This window comes from Gobio gobio (assembly GCF_949357685.1).
Source record: "Gobio gobio genome assembly, chromosome: 1".
Classification (NCBI taxonomy): Eukaryota; Metazoa; Chordata; class Actinopteri; order Cypriniformes; family Gobionidae; genus Gobio; species Gobio gobio.
In genome coordinates, this window is record NC_137097.1 from 80,623,624 (window position 1) to 80,645,523 (window position 21,900).

Sequence of the window (21,900 nt, forward strand, 5' to 3'; positions counted from 1 at the left end):
TCAAGGACACACTGGTGGTGATCGCTGGGACCGCTGGGGCCGCTGGGATCAAACCAGCAACCTTCTGCATATCAGTTCCATGGTTTAGCCCACTGGACCACCATCTCCAATAAACCCTTTTAGCAAGGGGAGTACAACTTACACCACCCTGCCTCAATGGAGGCCCCAGATTCAGTGGCCTACCATTTTTGTGCATGGGCGTCAGCTCATGGCAATGCTCGGGCTTCAAGGGAGCATACTACCAAACTAGCGTGAAATGAAGGTTGCAAAGTGCTGCTCGACCCGAGCCATAAAGGTGGAAGCAGAATGATACAGAGCTGAAAGTGGAGTATTCAAATAAAACCTGCCTTATGAGGGGAGTACTACCACATGACCCTGACATACACAGGGTGAGGGCCTGCCAGTACCTGGCGGCCTAAGTCAATGAAGTCAGCTTTGAGAGGTCGGGTCAAGCAAACCCAAGTCTCTTCGTGTATAAGTGAAAGACGGCCTAACCCGGCCCAGCGACCATTTGCAAAGTCGCTATCAAATTCTGCCTCTAAACCTAGCTGCATTACTCATCTCACCCCAGAATGCAGAAAAGGAGAGGAGGCTGAATGAGAGGAGGCTGACATTAGGGATGCTAAAACCTACATTCGTATATTGAAGGGCCCGGGGCGATCATGCTTTAACAAAATGCCTCCGTCATCCCTAGAAAGTCTAGGCCAGCTACTGAGGCGGCCCTGGTGAGGGCCAGCCTGCAAGCATAGATCTTTACCCGAGGCTCGGAGGAGCAGCAGCCTCAAGAGAAACTCTCCCATGAGAGTAGGCACTCAGGCAGAACAATGTCCAAAGCCCTGGGGCTGGACATAAGATCTAACTGAAGCTCAACTGTTAGTCTCTAGCAGTGTTGGTCATCTTACTTTAAAAAAGTAATTAGTTACAGTTACAAATTACTTCTCCCAAAAAGTAATTCAGTTAGTAACTCAGTTACCACATTGTAAAGTAATTAGTTACTCAGCAAAGTAACTGTTACGTTATTTTTATGTTCTATAATGCTATTACGTTCTATTACATCTTTAACATCAAAGATGTTTATATTAACTGATTGAAGAATTAAAATGACTGTGATAAATGATAATAATCATTATTTTATTGTGAGATTAGAGTTTGTGAGTGTTGACAAGAGCCAGTTCCGTTCTGTGTTTTTACAAGAAAGAAAGACACAAGAACTTTTCTTTTAATACATGTTCATGTTCTTTTATTGTCACCAATGTGAAAAAGTAAATTTTCTGATGTATACATATATTTTATGACAATATGATTTGAGCAGACACAGATGTAATGCTCAGACGGATGTCTTTCTGTAGAAGAAACAGCCGATGATGTGTTTTCCTACAGGCCAGACTCAAGCTAGTGTCTCAACCGCCTGTTCCACAACTGGAGCCATGTTTATCCACTGGATTTCTGTCTGAAAACCTTTCACAAATCATCCTCTTGCTGTCTGCATATCCTTAAGGTTAGTCAAGCAATCAAGTCTTTGTAAAAGGATGTATTTTCTTCATCAACATGGATGGAAGGTAGAAGTCCAGGTACTGTTAAAAAGATTGGCCAATTCATCTGGATTCACACAAGAAGATCTGGCAGAAGAGGAATTAACACATCCTGAACATTGTGAATGATGGGATTTAGTCTGAGTACATGGCAACACAACACAAAACCAAGTGAAAACACTAAATCCAGAGTGTGACCCTTCTGATGTGTAGGACAAAACAAAAAATTGTTCTGTCACAAACTAACTTTGTTGCTCAGCACAGAGATTAACTACTTATTTCAGACTTTGGTGATGTGGTTTCTTCACTGCATGGATCTTTATGTGTCTCTTCAGGTTACTTTTAATAGAGAAACGAATCCCACACTGGTCACACGTGTGCGGCTTCTCTCCAGTGTGGATCTTCTTGTGTCTCTTCAGGCGACTTTTAATAGCGAAACTCTTTCCACACTGGTCACACGTGTGCGGCTTCTCTCCAGTGTGGATCTTCTTGTGTCTCTTCAGGTGACTTTTAATAGCGAAACTCTTCCCACACTGATCACACGTGTGCGGCTTCTCTCCAGTGTGGATCCACTCGTGTGTTTTCAGCTCTGATGACCGACTGAATCTCTTGTCACAGTGTGAACACTTGTAAGGTTTTTCTCCAGTGTGAATCCTCTGGTGCTGTTTTAAATCGCTCCCTGTAGTAAAAGTCTTCTCACACTCAAAGCACATGTACGCTCTCACACCAGTGTGCATTTTCTCATGTGTGTGTAAATGTTGCAGCTGTGAAAAACTCCTTCCACACACAGAACATGAATATGGCTTCTCCTTCGTATGAACTCTCAGGTGTTTCCTCAGGTCTGATGTATCAAAAAAGGTTTTGCTGCACTGATCACATGTGAACGGCTTCACTCCGGTGTGGATCCTCATGTGACTTTTAAGGTGTGCTGATTGATAGAAATTTTTTTCACATTGATCACATGTGAACGGCTTCTCTCCGGTATGGATCCTCATGTGTACATCAAGATTTGCTTTTTGTGTGAAACTATTCCCGCATTGGTCACATGAGAACGGCTTCTCTCCAGTGTGTATTCTCATGTGAATTTCAAGACATTGTTTTGTTGTGAAACTCGTTCCACACTGAGTGCAGGTTGTAGATTTCTTGGCTCTTCTTTTCTTTATAAATGTGTTTTTAGTCTTTGAGCGACTCAAAGGTTTTTCTCCAGGTTTGACATGATGTTCCTCCTCCACTTCACTCAGTTCTTCACTCTCCTCGCTCTCTTCCATCACGTCTGAAATCAAAGAAAAAAAATATACATAATCAATGACAAAACTATTTAATGTAATATTTAACATTAAAAATTATGCAGCATTGCCATGGTTTTGGGACCGAATTTTAGATTGATATTTAATTAATTTGACTAAAAACTGTCATTACTAAGGGCCGGTCACACTGCGTTTCATTTCATTGATTTCCATTCAAACTCATACGAATGCGGGACACCGGAAGGTTTGACCTGCACTTTCTAATCAAGTTCAGACGTGTGACCAATAGAGGTCACTTCACATATAGGGTGTGCAATATTTATCATACCTTAATATCTTAACTGTTGTTTTAATGATGTGCGAGCTGACATTATCGAAGATATCACTCACTTTGCAAAAACACATATTGAGAGTTCAAACACATTCACTGTGTGATGAAGCCTATAGAGTTCAGTCAGAATAACCCTATAATTCAAGTTATGAAAGCAAAAAACATCCCTGCATGGGTTTTTGTTTCTATATTTATAAGATGTGATGTAGTTCAGTAATATCACACAAGCAAGAGTGCCATTTTCCGAATACCAGCATGTGAGCATCATTGGAAATGTAATATTAATTTTATACAACAGTTCATATCATGTAATATGCAAGATCTCATGTAATTATCATAATCGAAAAAATTCCCCAAAATAGAGATATCATTTTTCATCAATATCAAACCCAAAAGTCACAGCATGTGAAGCAGAATTAAGACGTTTGACTGACATGTAACTCAACCAATCCCAGTTCGGTTTGTTCTGTGTCATGTTTAGGGGCGTTAAAATGTAAAGTCGATGTCCCTGCAATAACAGACTGGCGTGCATCTATAAATGATTCATTCAAGACCGTTAACGTGCAAATTTACTGCACCAATGGAGCCGTGAACCTCACATACTTGTGAAAATTCAGCGTTTAGTTGATCCTGGTATGCGCTCATCATTGAACACACGACGGTGTTCTTCTCCCACAAGGGAGTTTGGACTTTAGCTTTAACTAGCTTTAAATTAACACATTTTAAGTAATTAATTGTGTCCTTCATGTTTCACTCAACCCTGTGACTTCTGAAGTGACATCATCAGGGCTCTTTCTGAAGCATGATGGGAGGACAAGACAATAATCTCAATCCATCGTCTCAAACTGTACAGTGTTGATCACATTCATCAACCCTCTTACCAAAGTTACTGTGAGAAGAATAATCTCTATAACTATGAATAATTCATGAGAAATACAACTTTATCAGTAACTATTTTGCTTTTACTTAAAACCCTGTCAGCCATTCTGGAAAGTTAATTTGCTTTATACATTTTGTTTAATTTCGTTGTTTACTGTTTATTTCTAAAACAAAATAATCATAATAATAAAAAATAATTAAAAATTACGATGCTGTAAACTATATTGAGAAATGTCCAACATTTTGGTAACATGTTGCAAAAAATAGCGAATCATATAAAATAAATAAAAAATAAAAGCTAAAATAATATTTAGTTTGACCTGATGTTGATGACCAATATCAACGTTTCGCCCTTTACTGACTATTAGTTGGACAATAATTATTTGATAGTGCAACTGTTTCTCTAAATGTGCTGAAGAGTTGAGTCTTCCTAACATGAATGTTCTCCAGCATCATGAATGAATGAAGAATAAACACAAACCTCTTTGTTCTTCAGGATGTTCAGTGTGTTTCATTCTGCAGGTTCTGGATCACTCGTGTTCTCACTGTCCTCTTTAATAAACTCAGTCTTTGCAGATTTCAACTCTTCCTCATGCTTTGATGCTCATCTTCACTTGTAGCCTGATGGGAATATTCCAGCATTTATTGGTAAACTGATGTGGGAGGAGCTTCACTGATGATGTGACTGCTGTGGGAGGAGCTTCACTGATGATGTGACTGCTGTGGGAGGAGCTTTGTTGGCTGTGAATGGTAGTGGGTGGAGCTTAATTGATGGTTAACTGCTATGGGTGGGAGCTTTAATGAGAGGACTTGCAGTGGGCGAAGCTTCACTGACTGATCTGCCAAAAAGGAAAAATATATTAGTTAATTAATGGTTTTTTGAGGGTCAGGGACCAGATGTAAAATTTGAACGTATGCACACAAGTACATTTAAAGCCATTTTATATAGAAAACCAATTAATTGCAAGTGTCTATTTTAATGTTACAAATAACTTCCATAATAACAAAATATGGATGAATTTTTATTACACTTTGAATGATTAAAAACTTCTTGCTGACAAATGAGTAAAACCTTGAATGAGTGGATTCTATCTATCTATCTATCTATCTATCTATCTATCTATCTATCTATCTATCTATCTATCTATCTATCTATCTATCTATCTATCTATCTATCTATCAGTGGTGGCACTGCTTCTTATACATGTAATCTTTGTGCTACTTTATCTGTATCTGATTCAGAACGAGCAGAAATCGATGAGAAATATAACGACCCAAAGACAAAAGAACTGATACAAAAGCTGTTGTAGTAGGAGCAATAACCTTATGGGCAGCGCTGTGAAATATGCCATAGCTGTCCTGTGCACAAGAAAACTCGTGTTCGCATCTCAGCTCAAGGTTCAGGGTTATTTGTTTATTAATGACGTCATCAGCGACTAGTCGACGTCGACTCGACTTTCATCACATAAATGTCGACTTGAAAAATCAGAAGTTGTTCAAATCCTATATATATATATCCTTTCGAGTGGTTATTAAGGTGTTATCTGGATGTGCCTGATTAGAGTATCTGTTTTTGCATGTGTGGCGAGGTGATGGATCAGGTAAATTACAGTTACACTTCTGAGGAAAAGTATAATTAAATGAAAAGCAGACTACGCCACCCCGTTTCACTACACAGAGAAATTTATACAAGACACGCTGGTTCGTGACCACAGACGACAAGAGACGTGGATCAAAATACAAAAATACTCTTTTTTATTTTCTCAACAATAATTTAATATATAAAAACTTTGAGGTAGACAAAAGTTTTGCACTGTTAAGTGTGCACCAAGCCAGAAATGAAGAAAAACAAAAATAAAAAACAAAAACACTTTTGGGGCTGAGGCTTGCCAGCAGGGAGCTAGCTGGACAGTGAGTGTCCTAAGGTCACACCACTCATCAAATTCCACTCCACACAACACTCACACTCACTAGGTGAAAGACACAGGTGCCCACGGCAAAACACTCGGTGAAGGAACCACCACCAAAAGAGGACAGACAGCTAGCTCCTCTGCACAGGGCGGGCCTTCAGCTCCTGAAAGAAACAAAAACACAATATAATACACCTTCACAGTTGGCTGCAAACGTATGAAATTACTGTTAATAATTTGCTTTGCATTGTTTGCTTTATTTTTCATTTATTATTATTATTATTCATATTCCTTTATATGATTACTTGTTTGTATTTCTGCGTGGTATTTGTTTTCCAGCTTTTCTTTGGTTTCATTTATGTTATGATAACGAAGGTCTTTTATTTTGACATCCGGTTGAGCAGAGGATGTGGATATATTGAGTGTTGTTCAAACAGTTCAGTATGGAACGAGGCCTAGATGCACAAGGTCTTAGCATCGACGGTTCATGGTGCAAGGAGTTTTTAGCTTCTGGTTTAAATGGAGAACAAGGTACGGTCTTTGACTTCTGTTATCCGTGTGTTTTGTGTAAAGATTGTTTGTTTGTAGTGTTGCAGTATGTTTCGGTACGTTTTGAATAATTTAGTTTATTTGTTTGTTTTCATGTATGTTTTTTTCATGGTTTATTCATTTGCTGTTTTTGTTTTTGTACAAAGCTCTTACGGGTTGATTCCCGCGATGCATGATGGCGATGTTTATGGTGTCCAACGATGATCGCAATAAAGTGTGGGAATCACCAGTCCAAGACTCAATCCAATTATTAAGCCAGGTAGCTACAGTAAGAGCTTGCCATCGTCGATCCACTGTGTTGCTTCAAGGAACGCCATGGCTGAAGGAGGAGCTTTGATGTCAGAGCGCTCGTCGGGGACAGTGTGATTGCGTTCTTAACGGATCAAGTTTCAAGCAACGTTTCAGCGGATGGCTCTATGAATCTACGGGGAGCGGTTTGACCGATTTAATGAACTGGCCAAGGCAAAGGAACTGTTACAAGTTGTTTGGTGGATCGCAGTGAGTACCAAAGACAAAGAAATTGATTCTGAAGAGACTCTTTTCTCGTTTTTTCCCTGATTTAAAGGACTATGAACAGTGCTGCAATTAATTTGCCTATGTATGGACTAACGTGTATTGAAACGTTTAGTTTCACATTTAAGGGTTAATGTTTTAGCACATGTGGTAAAGGTGAATCTGCTGAACATATGTTATCAATCAACTTAAATGTTAAATGAGAAAAATGTCGTTTTAATGTAATTTTAGTGAAATTTAAATGCAAGAGAAAATGTCAAAGTCAGATGCAGGTGCAAAAGAGGCCGATAGGCAACTTGATGGTCAGGTAGAAACTCAAAGTGAGCGTGCACGCCGTTCAAAGCGCACGCACGTTCCTACTGAAAAAATGTTAGCTTATCAGCAAGAAGAGCTACAAAAGAAAGAGAAAAGGGTTGAATCTCTATATAATCACTGGAAAATAGAAGCTCGCAGTGCACGTGAGCATCTTAAATCAGATGCCCTACAGACTCAGTTAGCTATTTTGGTCGACGCTTTAGAGGAGGCCAAGAACAAAGTTTTAAATGCCTATGATGACTTTAGACAGCATGTCTCACCTGCTATTGAAATGAGGAGAAAAATGGACGCATGTGAAGCGGTAACAGCTGACATTGTTAAAATTGTTTATGAGAGAATATCCGGTGTAGATGGAGATTTTAATGATGTAAGGGAGAGAAGCCGTCTTCGCACCTTATTAAACCATCAATATGCCCACTCAATTTTTGGTTCAACAGTTTCACGAGTCAGTCAGAAAACTAGTAATTACTCTAGTCATCCCTCTGTCATGTCAAGCTTAGAAGTCAAGCGAGTAGATGCTGCAGCAGAAGTAGCGGCCAAGCAAGCTGCGTATAATGTTCTGCTAGAAGAAACAAAGCAAAAGGAAAAGATAAACCAGTTAGAAGAACAGCACAAAAGAGTCATTGATGGTGAGTGGAAGGAGCTAGAGCGAATTCAAGCACAAAAAGATCTAAAAGCAGCTCAAGCTAAGTTAGAAATCTATAGTCAAGAATTTGAGAAAGAAAAGATTAATTTGCCCAAAGATTGTAGTGGCATGAACAGGTCAGAGTCTGATTTCCCTCAAGAAGGTATGGCGAAGCAAGAAACGTCTCAAAGGGTGGGTCATGAAACCAGAAGGGCGACAGTTCAAGCATCAGTGACTGACACATCGCTTCTTGTTCAAGCATTTCAAGACGGCATGGTTATGAGCAAATTGCCAGTACCAGAACCTCCTGTCTTCACGGGTGACCCCATTAATTTCATTGAGTTTAAACAATCCTTTACGGCCCTTATTGACAAGAGAACCATTTCTTCTGCTGATAAGATGTTTTATCTCAGGAAATATGTGAGTGGTCCTGCTAGAAACGCTTTAGAAGGAACTTTCTTCAGAACAGATGACGAAGCCTATCAAGATGCATGGTGCAGATTGAACAGTCGTTATGGCCAACCATTCGTGGTTCAAAAGGCGTTCAGAGAAAGGCTTGCAAGCTGGCCTAGAATTCAGCCAAAGGATGCCATTGGTCTTCAGACTTTCTCTGACTTTCTAAATGCATGCCAGGGTGCCATGCCACATGTCAAAGGCCTTCAAATTTTAAATGACTACCAAGAAAATCAGAAACTTGTGTTGAAATTACCTGATTGGGCAATTAGCAGATGGAATCGTCAAGTCACACAATCTCTTTCTGAAAACCATGAGTATCCCAATTTTAAAAAATTTGCTGCATTTGTGTCAACTGAAGCAGAGGTTGCTTGTAATCCAGTTACCTCCTTTCACACTCTCCGTGCCGCAGAACCTGTAAATGAGAAGGCAAGTCTGAAAGAGACCAACAGAAACAGAGTAAGAGTTTTCAGTACTCAAACGAACGTAGAGAGTCAAAAAGTTACCAAACCAGGGAATAAGATTCTGTGTGTGCTTTGTCAGAAAGATAACCATCACCTTGACAACTGTTTCAGTTTTCTCAGCAGACCATTGGAGGAGTGACGGAAATGTGTCCAGGAAAAGAGGCTTTGCTATGGATGTCTCAAGTCTGGCCACAGTGCTAAGGAATGTCGCTGCCGTCTCACTTGTAATGTGTGTAAGAGGAGACATCCAACTAGTTTGCATGATGAGAACTTTGCAATGGCAATTAAGACATCACTTCCTGCTGTTCAGTCTCAAAGTGAATCTAATGATGTGATGAATGCAGTGGCCTTAAGTGTAATTGGAGAAGAGCGAAGTACGTATACTTCAATGATTGTACCTGTCTGGGTGTCCACAAGGCAGAAACCAAGCTGTGAGAAACTGGTGTATGCGCTTTTGGATTCACAGAGTGATACCACATTTATTGATAAAGAAGTGTGTGATGCTTTACAGGCAACAACGTTTCCAGTGCAATTGAAGCTCACCACCATGCTTGGAAAGGATACCGTTCTGCAAAGTGACAGAGTGTCAGGACTTCGAGTCAGAGCATATAAGTCCGGTAATTATATTGACTTGCCACCTACGTACACCAAGGACTGCATACCAGTTAATCGTAACCACATTCCTACTTGTGATGATGCTAAAAAGTGGAATCATCTTACAGTCATTGCGGACAAGATGCCATCGTTGCAAGACTGTGATGTTGCTCTTTTAATAGGCTACAATTGCTCAAGGTCGATGACTCCCCGAGAAGTAATAACAGGAGGAGATGATGATCCCTATGCCATTCGGACAGACTTGGGATGGAGCATAGTAGGTTGTTCTTCACCACATTCCAATCTGCCTGGAATCAGTGGACTGTGTCATCGCACTACGGTTAAGGAGCTCCCTTCTATCACTCCAGGTGATGTGATTCGTGTCCTCGAGAGTGAGTTTAAAGACACTGAAGAAGAGAGTGCAAGGGCGTCTCAGGATGACATTCTTTTTCTCGAAAAATTGAAGGAAGGGATATGGAAGAATGTCCATGGCCATTATCAAATGCCACTTCCATTTAAGGTGAGACCCAATTTGCCAAGCAACAAACAATGCGCTATGGTTAGACTCAATCATCTCAAAAGAAAGATGCTAAAGGATGAGTTGTATAAGGAACGCTACAGTGAGTTCATGAATGAGATCTTTCAGAGAGGAGATGCTGAGGAAGTGCACAGCAGTGGCAAGGAAGGAGAAACCTGGTACTTACCTCATCATGGTGTCTTCCATCCAAAGAAGGTTGACAAGCTGCGTGTAGTCTTCGATTGTTCTGCAAGGTATGAAGGCTATTCCTTGAATGATCATCTACTACAAGGTCCTGATTTGATTAACAATCTTAATGGCATCTTAATTCGTTTTCGTCAACATCCCATTGCTCTTATGTGTGACGTAGAGAAGATGTATCATCAGTTTCATGTAGACGAGTCTGACCGAGACTTCTTGCGCTTCTTGTGGTGGAAGGATGGAAATCTTAACCAACCCGCCAATGAGTTTCGTATGAAAGTTCATCTCTTTGGTGCCACCTCATCCTCAGGGTGTGCAAATTATGGCTTGAAACATCTTGCAACTGAAAACAGTGATTTGTATCCTTTTGGTTCACAGTTTGTGATCAAAAACTTGTATGTAGATGATGGAGTAATCAGTGTGGAGAATGCAGAAGAAGCCATAAAGGTTGCAGTTGAGGCAAGGAAGCTCTGTGCTATGGGTGGCCTACGGCTCCACAAATTTGTCTCCAACAGCAAAATAGTACTGGACGGCATTCCCACTTCAGAAAAGATCTATGACATGAAAAACTTTGATCTTGCATTTGATGAGCTACCCCTAGAAAGAACTCTTGGCATACAATGGGAAAGAGAATCTGACTGTTTGAAGTTCAAGGTTCAGTTGAAAAATCAGCCTGCTACTCGGCGAGGCATATTGTCTACTGTTGCTTCTGTCTATGATCCTTTAGGACTCATCGTACCTGTTTTGTTGAGTGGAAAGAGAACACTGCAGGAAGTGTGTAAGCGCGGCAGTGGATGGGACGATCCTCTGCCAGATGCACTCAATCTAAGGTGGGAGCGATGGAGACAAGATTTGAATAATCTGCAGAAAATAGATGTACCACGAACATATGCACCATCTAGTTTCGGAAGAGCTATTCAAATTGAATTGCATCACTTTTCTGATGCTAGTGTCTACGGGTATGGTCAATGTTCATATTTGAGACTTAAAAATAAGGATGGAGATATTCACTGTGCACTAGTGATGGCAAAATCGCGAGTTGCACCTCTTAAGGTTACAACAATCCCCAGATTGGAGCTAGCTGCTGCTGTTGTTTCTGTCAAAGTGAGTAGCTTGCTTAAGCGAGAACTGGACTATGTTGTTCAGGAAGAGACATTCTGGACTGATTCCAAAGTAGTATTAGGATATATAAGTAATGAGGCACGCAGATTTCACACTTTTGTTGGAAATCGAGTACAAAGAATACATCTCAGTACAACTCCTCAGCAGTGGAAGTATGTTCCGACGAAGGAAAACCCTGCTGATCATGCATCCAGGGGTTTGACAGTGAAGGAGTTACTTACCTCAAACTGGTTTACTGGCCCAAAGTTCTTGTGGGACAAAGAAATGTCTGTGCCAGAAGAGCATGTTCCTGAACTTCTTTTTGGAGATCCAGAGATAAAGTCATGTTGTGTTTTAAATACAGAGTGCACAAGGAGTTGGGGCCTGCTTGATGGTCTTTCAAAGTTTTCTTCTTGGTCAAAGGCAACCAGAGCTGTAGCTCGTCTCTTGAGAAGGGCCAAGATTCTTCTAGGTGACTCAAAGCTTAACGCAAAGGGCAAGCGTATTAGTAAACCGTCCATAATCGAAAGACCACTGCAAAAACTTGTTTTATTAATGGAGGGACATTAGGATCTTTCAAGGGTTTATCATTGAGACATTGTAAGATCAATGATTATTTTAATATTTCTAAACTCATGTTTCGGAATTTTAATGTTTTTTTTTGGGGTCATAAAGGTCAAAAGAAAAAAAAAATGAAAGTAAAAGAAAAGAGAAAAAAAAGGACAAAGGGAAATTATTCGTGCTTGTACATTTGGTGTGATGTTTGCACTCATAATTTGGTGGGAGTGTTAATAATTTGCTTTGCATTGTTTGCTTTATTTTTCATTTATTATTATTATTATTCATATTCCTTTATATGATTACTTGTTTGTATTTCTGCGTGGTATTTGTTTTCCAGCTTTTCTTTGGTTTCATTTATGTTATGATAACGAAGGTCTTTTATTTTGACATCCGGTTGAGCAGAGGATGTGGATATATTGAGTGTTGTTCAAACAGTTCAGTATGGAACGAGGCCTAGATGCACAAGGTCTTAGCATCGACGGTTCATGGTGCAAGGAGTTTTTAGCTTCTGGTTTAAATGGAGAACAAGGTACGGTCTTTGACTTCTGTTATCCGTGTGTTTTGTGTAAAGATTGTTTGTTTGTAGTGTTGCAGTATGTTTCGGTACGTTTTGAATAATTTCGTTTATTTGTTTGTTTTCATGTATGTTTTTTTCATGGTTTATTCATTTGCTGTTTTTGTTTTTGTACAAAGCTCTTACGGGTTGATTCCCGCGATGCATGATGGCGATGTTTATGGTGTCCAACGATGATCGCAATAAAGTGTGGGAATCACCAGTCCAAGACTCAATCCAATTATTAAGCCAGGTAGCTACAATTACTGAGCACAGTAGTTAGCCTGGCTGGTGGTGACCTAGAAAGTTCACAATGTGGCCACGTTACAACAGCCAAAGGCTATGAACAAAAATGAAATGAACCACACAAAAACACAATTAAACATTAAATCACAGAAATCAAAACCAGGCTTACAAAACAGAAAAATGTTGCTCACTTCACAATCTTTGAGAAACACACAGAGCAAAGGGCTCAAGGATAACCAAACGGCTGGTGGTTATACATTAAGTGAGGCTAAATTATACCATCACATGCAGCTACGTCATGCATGGACAGACGGCTCGGAAGCTAGCCACACACTAGTACAACAAGCATTTACAACCATATGCAGATGCAAAGTAAGCTAACAAAAACAAATAATGAATCACGATGATCACAGTGATATTAAATGGCAGCAGAAAACAACAGTGCCGTCTTAGCGACGTTATCAATGGAGCATTTTGCCTCCAGTCCACAATGATGAACCGCTCACAAGTGGTTTACTGCACCCATAGTAGATCGCTAGACCCACATAGGATTAAGTTACTCACACGCAGTCTCGTTCACAATAGGCAACCCGCCAGCGTACAGAGATGTTACATCCGTTCAAACACATTAGCCGCACTAAGATAGAAACATGGGTTTACCGGAGATCACATCAAAACACACGTTAGTCTGTCAGAATAAACATACCTCGGATTGGGACAGCCTGCACCCACAAGCAACGTCGCACTAATTCGGACAGTAACCTGGCTCCCACGGAACTGCAGACGCAGAACAACAAAGTCTGTGACGATGACGTATAACCGGGTAACCTGAACTCCGCCTTAAGTAAGCCAGGGGTGGCTGCCGATAGGCTGTCACCCCCGTCACTCAACACAAATCACAGGGCGGAATCTAACCCGCCTTGCCACACATGGATATGAGCATCTCTAGACACTGGCACTTTGTGCGTGCTTTAAACTTTGCGTACACCTGTGAAGATTTTGCATGTCTTTCTATGCTTTAACCAATACAAATCTTTTTTAGCTTGAGTAAAGACACAGTTAGTGGACTCTGTTAGAGTAGAATCACTGCTGTATTGAGTTACACAGAGCGGCCTACGAACTCCATGAGTATTGAAGCTGACTTCTGCTGATGAAACTGCACACTATTTCCTTCTGTACATTTGTCTTCGCTTGACTATATCTTCATCATATCTGGTCCTTGGGTTCTAACTGTAAATGACCCAAAGTATAAAGATTCAAAAACCACTAATAATAGTATTGTGGAGGTGCACTGTGATCCTTAAATACAATGTTTGAATATGGCATGACGGGATGAAACGGTATGGAAATTTCACATCACAATTATAGTGGCCCAAATTATCACGGTTATCAATATTATCACGGTTTTGTTCAAATGAGATGAAAGTGTTCAAAAAGAACAGATGCACACACTTAAAACATTTCAACAAGTTAACAACAAATTACTAAAGCAGCTCTATGCACTTTTTTTAAGCTAGATTCTATTCTGTGGGATTTCCTTCCTTATAATGGCCGTCATCAATAGCAACGCATAAATAATAATAATTTTGTGTAAATATAATCTCTATTATCTCTGTAAATATATTCTCAAGCAATATTCTCATTAGTGTTTAGCAATGATTCATTTAAATCAGTATATTTTGTGTAAGAGCCCAAACAGTATCCTGGTGAATAAAGCATATCCATATTTTCATATGATTTGACAGTTTATTTTATTAAATATAAAAAGGTGTGCATCATACCTGACACCTAGATGAACACTTTACAGTCAGCTTTATGACTGTTATTCTCTTCAAATGCTATTGAAGTTTGAAACGCATATAATGTTACCAATGTTGTATGTAACTTTAGAGACGGTCCCTAAATTCGCCAACTGTATGCCAGTCATATCAGATGCGCTGTGGTTCTGCTGTGTTTGTTGGAAACTATTTTCGCCTTTTAGAAGTCTGAAAAATCTCCTGCCGCTGTCACTGCCTTCTGCCATTTCTTCTCATTCAAAAAACAGCTGCGCTGCGCCAGACTGACGCTGACTGGACAAGATTTACCGCAAGTTTTCAAAATCGTGATAACACGCGGTTTTAATGATAATTAAATTTTAAACGATATTACTAACCATCAATCAATTTTTATCGTGGTTTATCGTGAAACCGGTAATCGTTTCATCCCTAGACATGACATGATTCTGGTTCTAAATATGCCAGAAATGTTTTTTTTTTTTGCTTTATAACACTTTTTTAACCCGTATGCTTATTAACACAATTAAGCATTTAAATCTGTCTATTGTAAAGTAACTGATGCTAATTCATTTTTATCATACTAAAATTATTCTGTTTCTTCATGAAAATAATGGCAGATATCTAGAAAATTAGAAAAGAACTGTAAGAAAAACATTTGAAGGCATAAAGACAAATAAACGTACATTTAGTAACCATCAACCCCCCTCAGTCTGTTGACACCAATAAAATGAGCTTTAAGTGTGAATTTACAGGAGATGTGAAGACATTATCATAATAAATGAGGTGAAAACAGGAACTATTGAGATGAAATAAAGAGTCTTTTCAGCAGCTCTGTTAATATTGATGAGCCTCAGACTATCAACACTCATTCAACAAGACATTCAGGATCATCAGCAGATCATCTCACTTTATTCTGACTGTTTGCTCTTACAAACACATTATTCCAGTCAGGATATAAAGACTATTAAACTGCTCTACTGGAAGATGATACTGATTTTTATCACAATATGACATGGCTAAAACATCAATAATACAAAAACATGAATGACACTCTATCCTACAACACCATAATTTGTCCATGTGCATCTAATTATATTTTGACTACATTAATTGCAATAAAGTTATTAAATCCAGGGTTTCTGCAGATTTTATGAAGTTAAATTTAAGACCTTTTAAGAGCAACTAAAGAAAATAAATAGGGAAATATAACACATTGTGTTCTCTAAATTTCTCACAATGAATTGTATTAGTGACACTTCAAAGTTTGAAAATACAATTTCCAACAGATCTCCATAACTTTTGAATTAATTTTACAAAAAAAAAAAATCTTGTGAAAGAGAATGTATGATTAAAACAAGAACAAATATCTGCCAAAGGATTTATAAAAATCTAATAAATTCAAACACAAGTAATTTTCATACCCAATGACAGATTTGTTCTTGTTTTAAGCATAAAATCGCTTTTGTTCAATTTCTCAGAAAACAAGACTTAATTTCTTCATTTGGCATGTCAAGTAAATGTGTTTTGATTTAAGGATGTTTAGATATTTGTACTGGACAATAAAAAACATTATTTTTTTGCAGTGTACGCAATTCAATTTAAGGCCCTATTAAATCTGAATATAATTTAAAACTTTCATTCATCTTCAGAACACAAGTGAAGATATATGTAATGAAATGGGAAATATTTCTGACCCTCCACTGACAGTCTAAGCAACTACCACTTTAACACTTCAAAAAGTTCATAAAGAGATCATAAAGCTAATCCATATGAATTGAGCGGTTTGACAAATTTGACTCTATGGCTTTGTATGATGAAGGAAAGTCTGACTGGTTTTAGGGATGAAACGGTATGGAAATTTCACATCACGATTATAGTGACCCGAATTATCACGGTTATCAATATTATCACAGTTTTGTTCAAATGAGATGAAAGTGTTCAAAAAGTACAGATGCACACACTGAAAACATTTCAACAAGTTTTATAGTTGAAAATCAACAAATAAATCAAGAAGCTCTATGCACTAAGACAAGAATTCTATTCAGTGGGATTTACTTCCTTATAATGGCCGTCGTCAAGAGCAACGCATAAATAATAATTATTTGGTGTAAATATCTCAAAAATGATCTCTGTAAATATATTCTCATCAGTGTTCTATCAGCTATGATGCATTTAAATCTAGCATATTTTGTGTAATAGCCCAAACAGTATCCTAGTGAAATAATGCACATCCATATTTTTATATGATTTGACAGTTTATTTTATTAAATATCAAAAATCCAAAAGGTGTGCATCATACCTGACACCTAGATGAACAGTCAGTCGGTTTTATGGCTGTAAGTCATTCTCTTCAAATCCTATTGAAGTTAGAAACGTGTATACCAATCTTGTATGTAACTTTAGAGACGGTCCCTTACTTTGCGAATCTCGAACGTCAAGCCAACTTTATGCCGCTCGCAAAGCACGGGTATTAATTTCGAGCCCTGATTATTATTAGTGATGCACCGATCATGATTTTACATCGCCGATTCCGATACCGATTTTTTTCAAGAAAACTGTCCAATTCTGATACCGATTTCCGATTTTTTTTTTTACACAATAAAAGAACGAAAGTATACATGCTGTGGGATAATTATGTTTTATGGGACAATTATGTGTTATCTAAAAAGGTTAACTATGTTTGGTATATTACAATATGTTTGGAATCTTTTAATATGCTTGTGTAACCACTTACAGCAGAGGCCTATGGTGACTAAAACCAGTCACCATATGAATTAACTAGAGGTACGCTCTGATAGCGAAAGTATTTGAAACCTTGAACTGCCAGTGGGGGAGCGGCTATGCTTGGTATGTCTTTGTGTGCAGATGCCAAATAGGGGAGGTCGAGAGGAGCAAAGGCAATTGGAAAGTGTCCATCGAACCAGGAGAAAGGCGTCACCAACACAAGAATAAAAACGGCATACTTAGCCTTGAGAGACATTACAGACGGCCCGTATGGCTGTATTGATATTGCTGTTCTGTAATCCTGAGCTCAGAAGCTGATCTGATTTTGCTTTATTAAACTTCCAAGTTACTTTTATACTTTTACTGAATCTCTTGCGTCTACTTATTGACAAACCAAAGAACTGGGGAGGAAACGGCAATTTCCAACAATGCACAAGGTGTTTATTTGGTATTTAACAGGCTAACTTGACTTTTGGCTAATGAAAACAAATCCGCAGTCAGAAATTAAAAGGCTGAAAAGTGAAATTAAAGGCAACAACTGCATATTTTGCAATCCAAACAAAGATGTTATTTAAATCAGCATTTGTTTTTAAATTCAGTGTAAAGAAAAAAAGTCTCTACCAGTGAAATTAAATAAAACCAAAGTATATAATTGTTCCAAAATGTTAAATCAAATAATGTTTAGTGCAACGAAAAAAACTAAGATGCTACAGCAGGTGCTTTTTAAATCAAATTAAGTCAATGTCATTTTAAGGTAAAATAAAAATTATCTTCCTATAGGCTACAGAACTGATAGTATTTCATTTCAAAATGAGAAGCAAAAACCGTCCGGGTCTGATTTTTGGCCGGTCAACCGGCGCATCCCTAATTATTATCCCTTAAATGTCACCCTAGTCTCATCTGAATTAGTTTGTTCGTCTTTGGCTCAAGCTTCACGTTATTGTTTCCCAGACGTAGTTTTGGTATTGAGGTCAAAGTCCACTTGCTTTGCGTTCGTAGATTTGAAGTGTTTCCCACAAATACAGCGACTTTCTTCTGGCATGTTCTGCAGACAGGGTGACCATCTTCGATTAAGTTTCCCTCAGGACTTTTGTAAAAGCCAAAATATGACCACGCCTCAGATTTGGTCCTTTTAGAAGGCTGGAAAATATCACGGCGCTGTCACTGCCTTTCTGATATTTCCTCACATTCAAAAACAGCGTTGCACGCTGCACCAGACTGAAGCTGACTGGACAGGATTTACAGCAAGTTTTCAAAATCGTGATTATAACACGCGTTTTAATGATAATTCAATTTTAAACAATATTACTAACTGTCGGTACATTTTGTTGTGGTTTATCACGAAACCGGTAATCGCTCCATCCCTAACTGGTTTGAAATGAAATGAGGGCGAGTAAATGATGACATAATGAACTTTTTGATTTATTCCTCCAAATCTTGACAAACTCTGTCATTCTGCATTATACAGTAAATTACATTTTTATGAAAGGATTCTGCAATTCTGTCCATGTTTTCTGTATCACAGAAATCACAGGGCCCTAATTTAATGCCATGATTCTGAATTTAAGACTTCCAGATCAAATTTAAGACTTTAAGACCCACGGAAACCCTGTAAATCATTAACGTTACAATTTAATAATGTACAGAAAATGATCATGATAATTCAACTTTAAAAAAAAGAAAGATCTCCAGTAATATTTAATCTTTCCAGTGTCAAACTGAATTAATATTTATATATCCACATTTACTTATAGATTTCACACGTTTGTTCCTTATTACGGGGACATATAAAGTAAAATATCTGTTTTACTTTACTATATATTTTAATTTTAGCAACTATACAGCCAGCCATAGATACATGTCAAAGATAAATAAAGGTAAATATTAAAATATATGCAGCAGACAGAGCCGGCCCAAGGCACAAGCGAACTAAGCGGCTGCTTAGGGCCCCCTTGGCCACCAGAGGGCCCCCAAGAGCACAATAAATGACTCTCCGGCAAAGTTATTTTATGGTGATTGAAATCGCGAAATGGCCTTAAACAATTATTGCAATAAATTGCAAAAAGTTTTCTAATATATGCACGGATTGATTCTGCGCCATCGGCTGGACACTATTCGCTTGTTAGTCAGGGTTCAAAGTCCAAAGAGCGGAGAAATCGGCGCTAAAACGTTACTCGTCAGCTGCCCGGTAACCTTTTTATGAATGGATGGATGTGAGAATGCTATGGTTTAGTGCGAATATCTTGTCTGACGTGCTGCATGTTTTGGACAGAGTAGACAGCATAGCTTCCAGTTTCTCTCTTGAAATTATAAGTTGTGTGTCCTACATTTTTGAAGTTTTTATTTAGAAAATAAAAAGGTTCTTTCTACACAGTCGAATGGAATACAAAAAAAATAACATTTTGTTTCCGCCAAAATAAAAGCTCTGTTTAATGTTTGAAAGAAATCAACATTTCTTGTTTTTAAAATAAGTCTCTTCTCACCAAGGCTGTATTTATTTGATTAAAAAACTGTAAAAACAGTAATATTGTAAAATAATATGATGTAAAAACAGCTGTTCTCTATGTGAATATATAGTAAAGTGTAATTTATTCCTGTGATCAAAGCTGAATTTATCATCTTTCCTCCAGTCTTCAGTGTCACATGACCCTTCACTGATCATTCTGATATGATGATTTGATGCTCAACAAACATTTATGATTATCAGTGTTGAACAATGTTTTTAGGATTTTTTTTAAAGCTTTCTATTTCAGAGAAATGTTGTTCTTTTGAACCTTCTATTCATCAAAGAATCCTGGGGAAAAGTGAGCATATTCAGCATAAGAGACTGCTTAAAAAAAAGTACATATCCCAGTGTGAACTATATTGTAAGACTTACTGTAAGACTTTGAATATTAACGCCTGATCACTCTTGTGGGTTTGCTACTGTTACAATTAAAAACCTTATAAGGATAAAAACATGACAGGCAGACATGATGTAACCAACACAGCTACAACTAATACAATTGATACTGGGTTTGCAAATTATCAAGAATTGACAATAGTCAAGAAAATAAAACTCTGCTTAGGGCCCCATAAGGGCTTGGGCCGGCCCTGGCAGCAGAGATGATTCCCATCAATTCCCCTCACAGATTTCAAACTTTGACTTTCAGTAACATTTCTCACTGAAACAATCACACACACACACACACACACACACACACACACACACACACACACACACACACACTCTCTCTCTCTCTCTCTCTCTCTCTCTCTCTCTCTCTCTCTCTCTCTCTCTCTCTCTCTCTCTCTCTCTCTCTCTCTCTCTCTCTCTCTCTCTCTCTCTCTCTCTCTCTCTCTCTCTCTCTCTCTCTCTCTCACACACACACACACACGTTTATTTCAGGAGGAAGACGCTCCAGTTGCGCTGAACCCGATGAGAACAACACAGAAATAAGCCTGTCGCTTCATCAAACTCTATAAAGTGTGTGTGTGTGTGTGTGTGTGTGTGTGTGTGTGTGTGTGTGTGTGTGTGTGTGTGTGTGTGTGTGTGTGTAATAATGAGGAGAAATACCGCGAACTGCTCGACTCACCTCAGAGACTCGACGCTGAAACTCAATGGGGGAGGGGCAGCGCGCGCACGCGCATATGAGACACCACAGGATTGCAGATTCGCATGTTTACTAGTAGCCTATTTTCATTTTGTAGAACTTAACTCCTGTTACTAAAGTGATTCTATGTTAGGTCCAAAGTAGACAATAGAATATAATGGTAAATTATACCATAATTATACCATAATTTCTGAAGTGGCTACTTCAGCTCCTAAAAAGAATTTGATTTGGTTACTTTACTTAAACCTTTATTTATATCTGGGTTTATGCTTTCAAAGGTTTTTCTTACCATTATTTATATTTGGAAGTGCTTAAATTAAGTTATTAATTATTTTCTATATTTATGTTGTATAATGTTTTATTCGTTAGAACTGAATTGAGTGTAATCTATGAGAATATTGCCAAATAAATGACACTATTATACGGATATTCCTGCTTATGGCTCCCTGTTTCAGTTTCAGGCCGGGGTGGAAATGCTCAAATATGGTGAAGCCTTCGTCTCTAATGTTGATTGATTTCCTTTGAGGTGTGTGTGTGTTAGAGACTGGACTCTTGCTTTTGCAGAAGTGCTCGGCTTTATTAGATAATAAAGTTTCTTGGATATTAAAATGTATTTTCTGGCATTAAAACCCCAAGACTTCAAGAGTAAATTTTAAAGCAGTGACAGACTCCACAACAATATTTTCCTATATATGAATGAAGGAGAATAATGTTCGGGTTATGAGTTGAGTGAGCTTCAGTTACTTTAGGATAGTCAGACAGACATTTGGGTCATTCCTGTTATACAGTGACTTTTCTGTCCCTATGATTTACTTACTCATATATTTTATAAAATGAGTCACATCTTTATAAGAAATGGCTTAAATTATAAATGTAGGTCTTCTTTATCACTTAAACAGATATAATAGACTATTTTGTATTTTACACACCTTTTTATTGATATATGCATTTAGTTGTATCATGTCCTCAGTGCAAAGTAATCAACTTCCACAAGAACTATAAACCATGAAATGATAATCTCAAAATATTTTTAGATTATGTTATAGAATAGGCTAAACTGCCTCTAATCATAAACATAAATCATGTTAAACTTTAGTTATTTTTTGTACAATTTTCTTAATTAACCGTGTCCCTGAAGTCGTCTTCCACCTTGTTGGGATGTATTTCTCCACTTCCAAAAAAGACCACAACTCCATTTAGACCATTTTCAGGAAATT

General features: G+C 38.2%; 3 protein-coding genes across 9 annotated transcripts in view; 1 reads left to right on the forward strand and 2 right to left on the reverse strand.

Annotated features, from left to right (window-relative positions):
- LOC307126351 (GTPase IMAP family member 9-like) overlaps nt 1-21,900 on the reverse strand; it is a 584,370-nt gene that overhangs the window by 242,081 nt on the left and 320,389 nt on the right. The window lies entirely within an intron of this gene.
- Nucleotides 1-21,900, forward strand: part of LOC307135411 (galactose-specific lectin nattectin-like) — a 125,178-nt gene that overhangs the window by 97,057 nt on the left and 6,221 nt on the right. The gene's annotated exons all lie outside the window — the stretch shown is intronic.
- Nucleotides 1,222-20,697, reverse strand: LOC307124276 (uncharacterized protein). 7 transcript variants are annotated; one of them, XM_079813328.1, is made up of 4 exons: nt 20,666-20,697; nt 5,961-6,063; nt 4,471-4,828; nt 1,222-2,805 (listed from the first exon to the last, which is right to left on the reverse strand). In XM_079813328.1, exons 3-4 carry the CDS (start codon nt 4,502-4,504, stop codon nt 1,808-1,810), a joined length of 1,032 nt encoding a protein of 343 aa, XP_079669454.1. In that variant the 5' UTR covers nt 4,505-4,828; nt 5,961-6,063; nt 20,666-20,697; the 3' UTR covers nt 1,222-1,807. The 7 variants fall into 7 exon arrangements, with proteins under 7 accessions (XP_079669454.1, XP_079669455.1, XP_079669453.1 ...); XM_079813329.1 differs by having other exon boundaries at nt 5,955-6,063; nt 20,666-20,695; XM_079813327.1 differs by lacking the exon at nt 20,666-20,697 and adding an exon at nt 13,298-13,408 and having other exon boundaries at nt 5,955-6,063.

Coding starts and splice junctions, on each gene's coding strand:
- LOC307124276 (XM_079813328.1), bottom strand. CDS start 4,504: ATGAAACACACTGAACATCCTGAAGAACAAAGAG. Junction 2,806..4,470: donor ACATCCTGAAGAACAAAGAG/GTTTGTGTTTAT, acceptor CTTTGATTTCAG/ACGTGATGGAAGAGAGCGAG.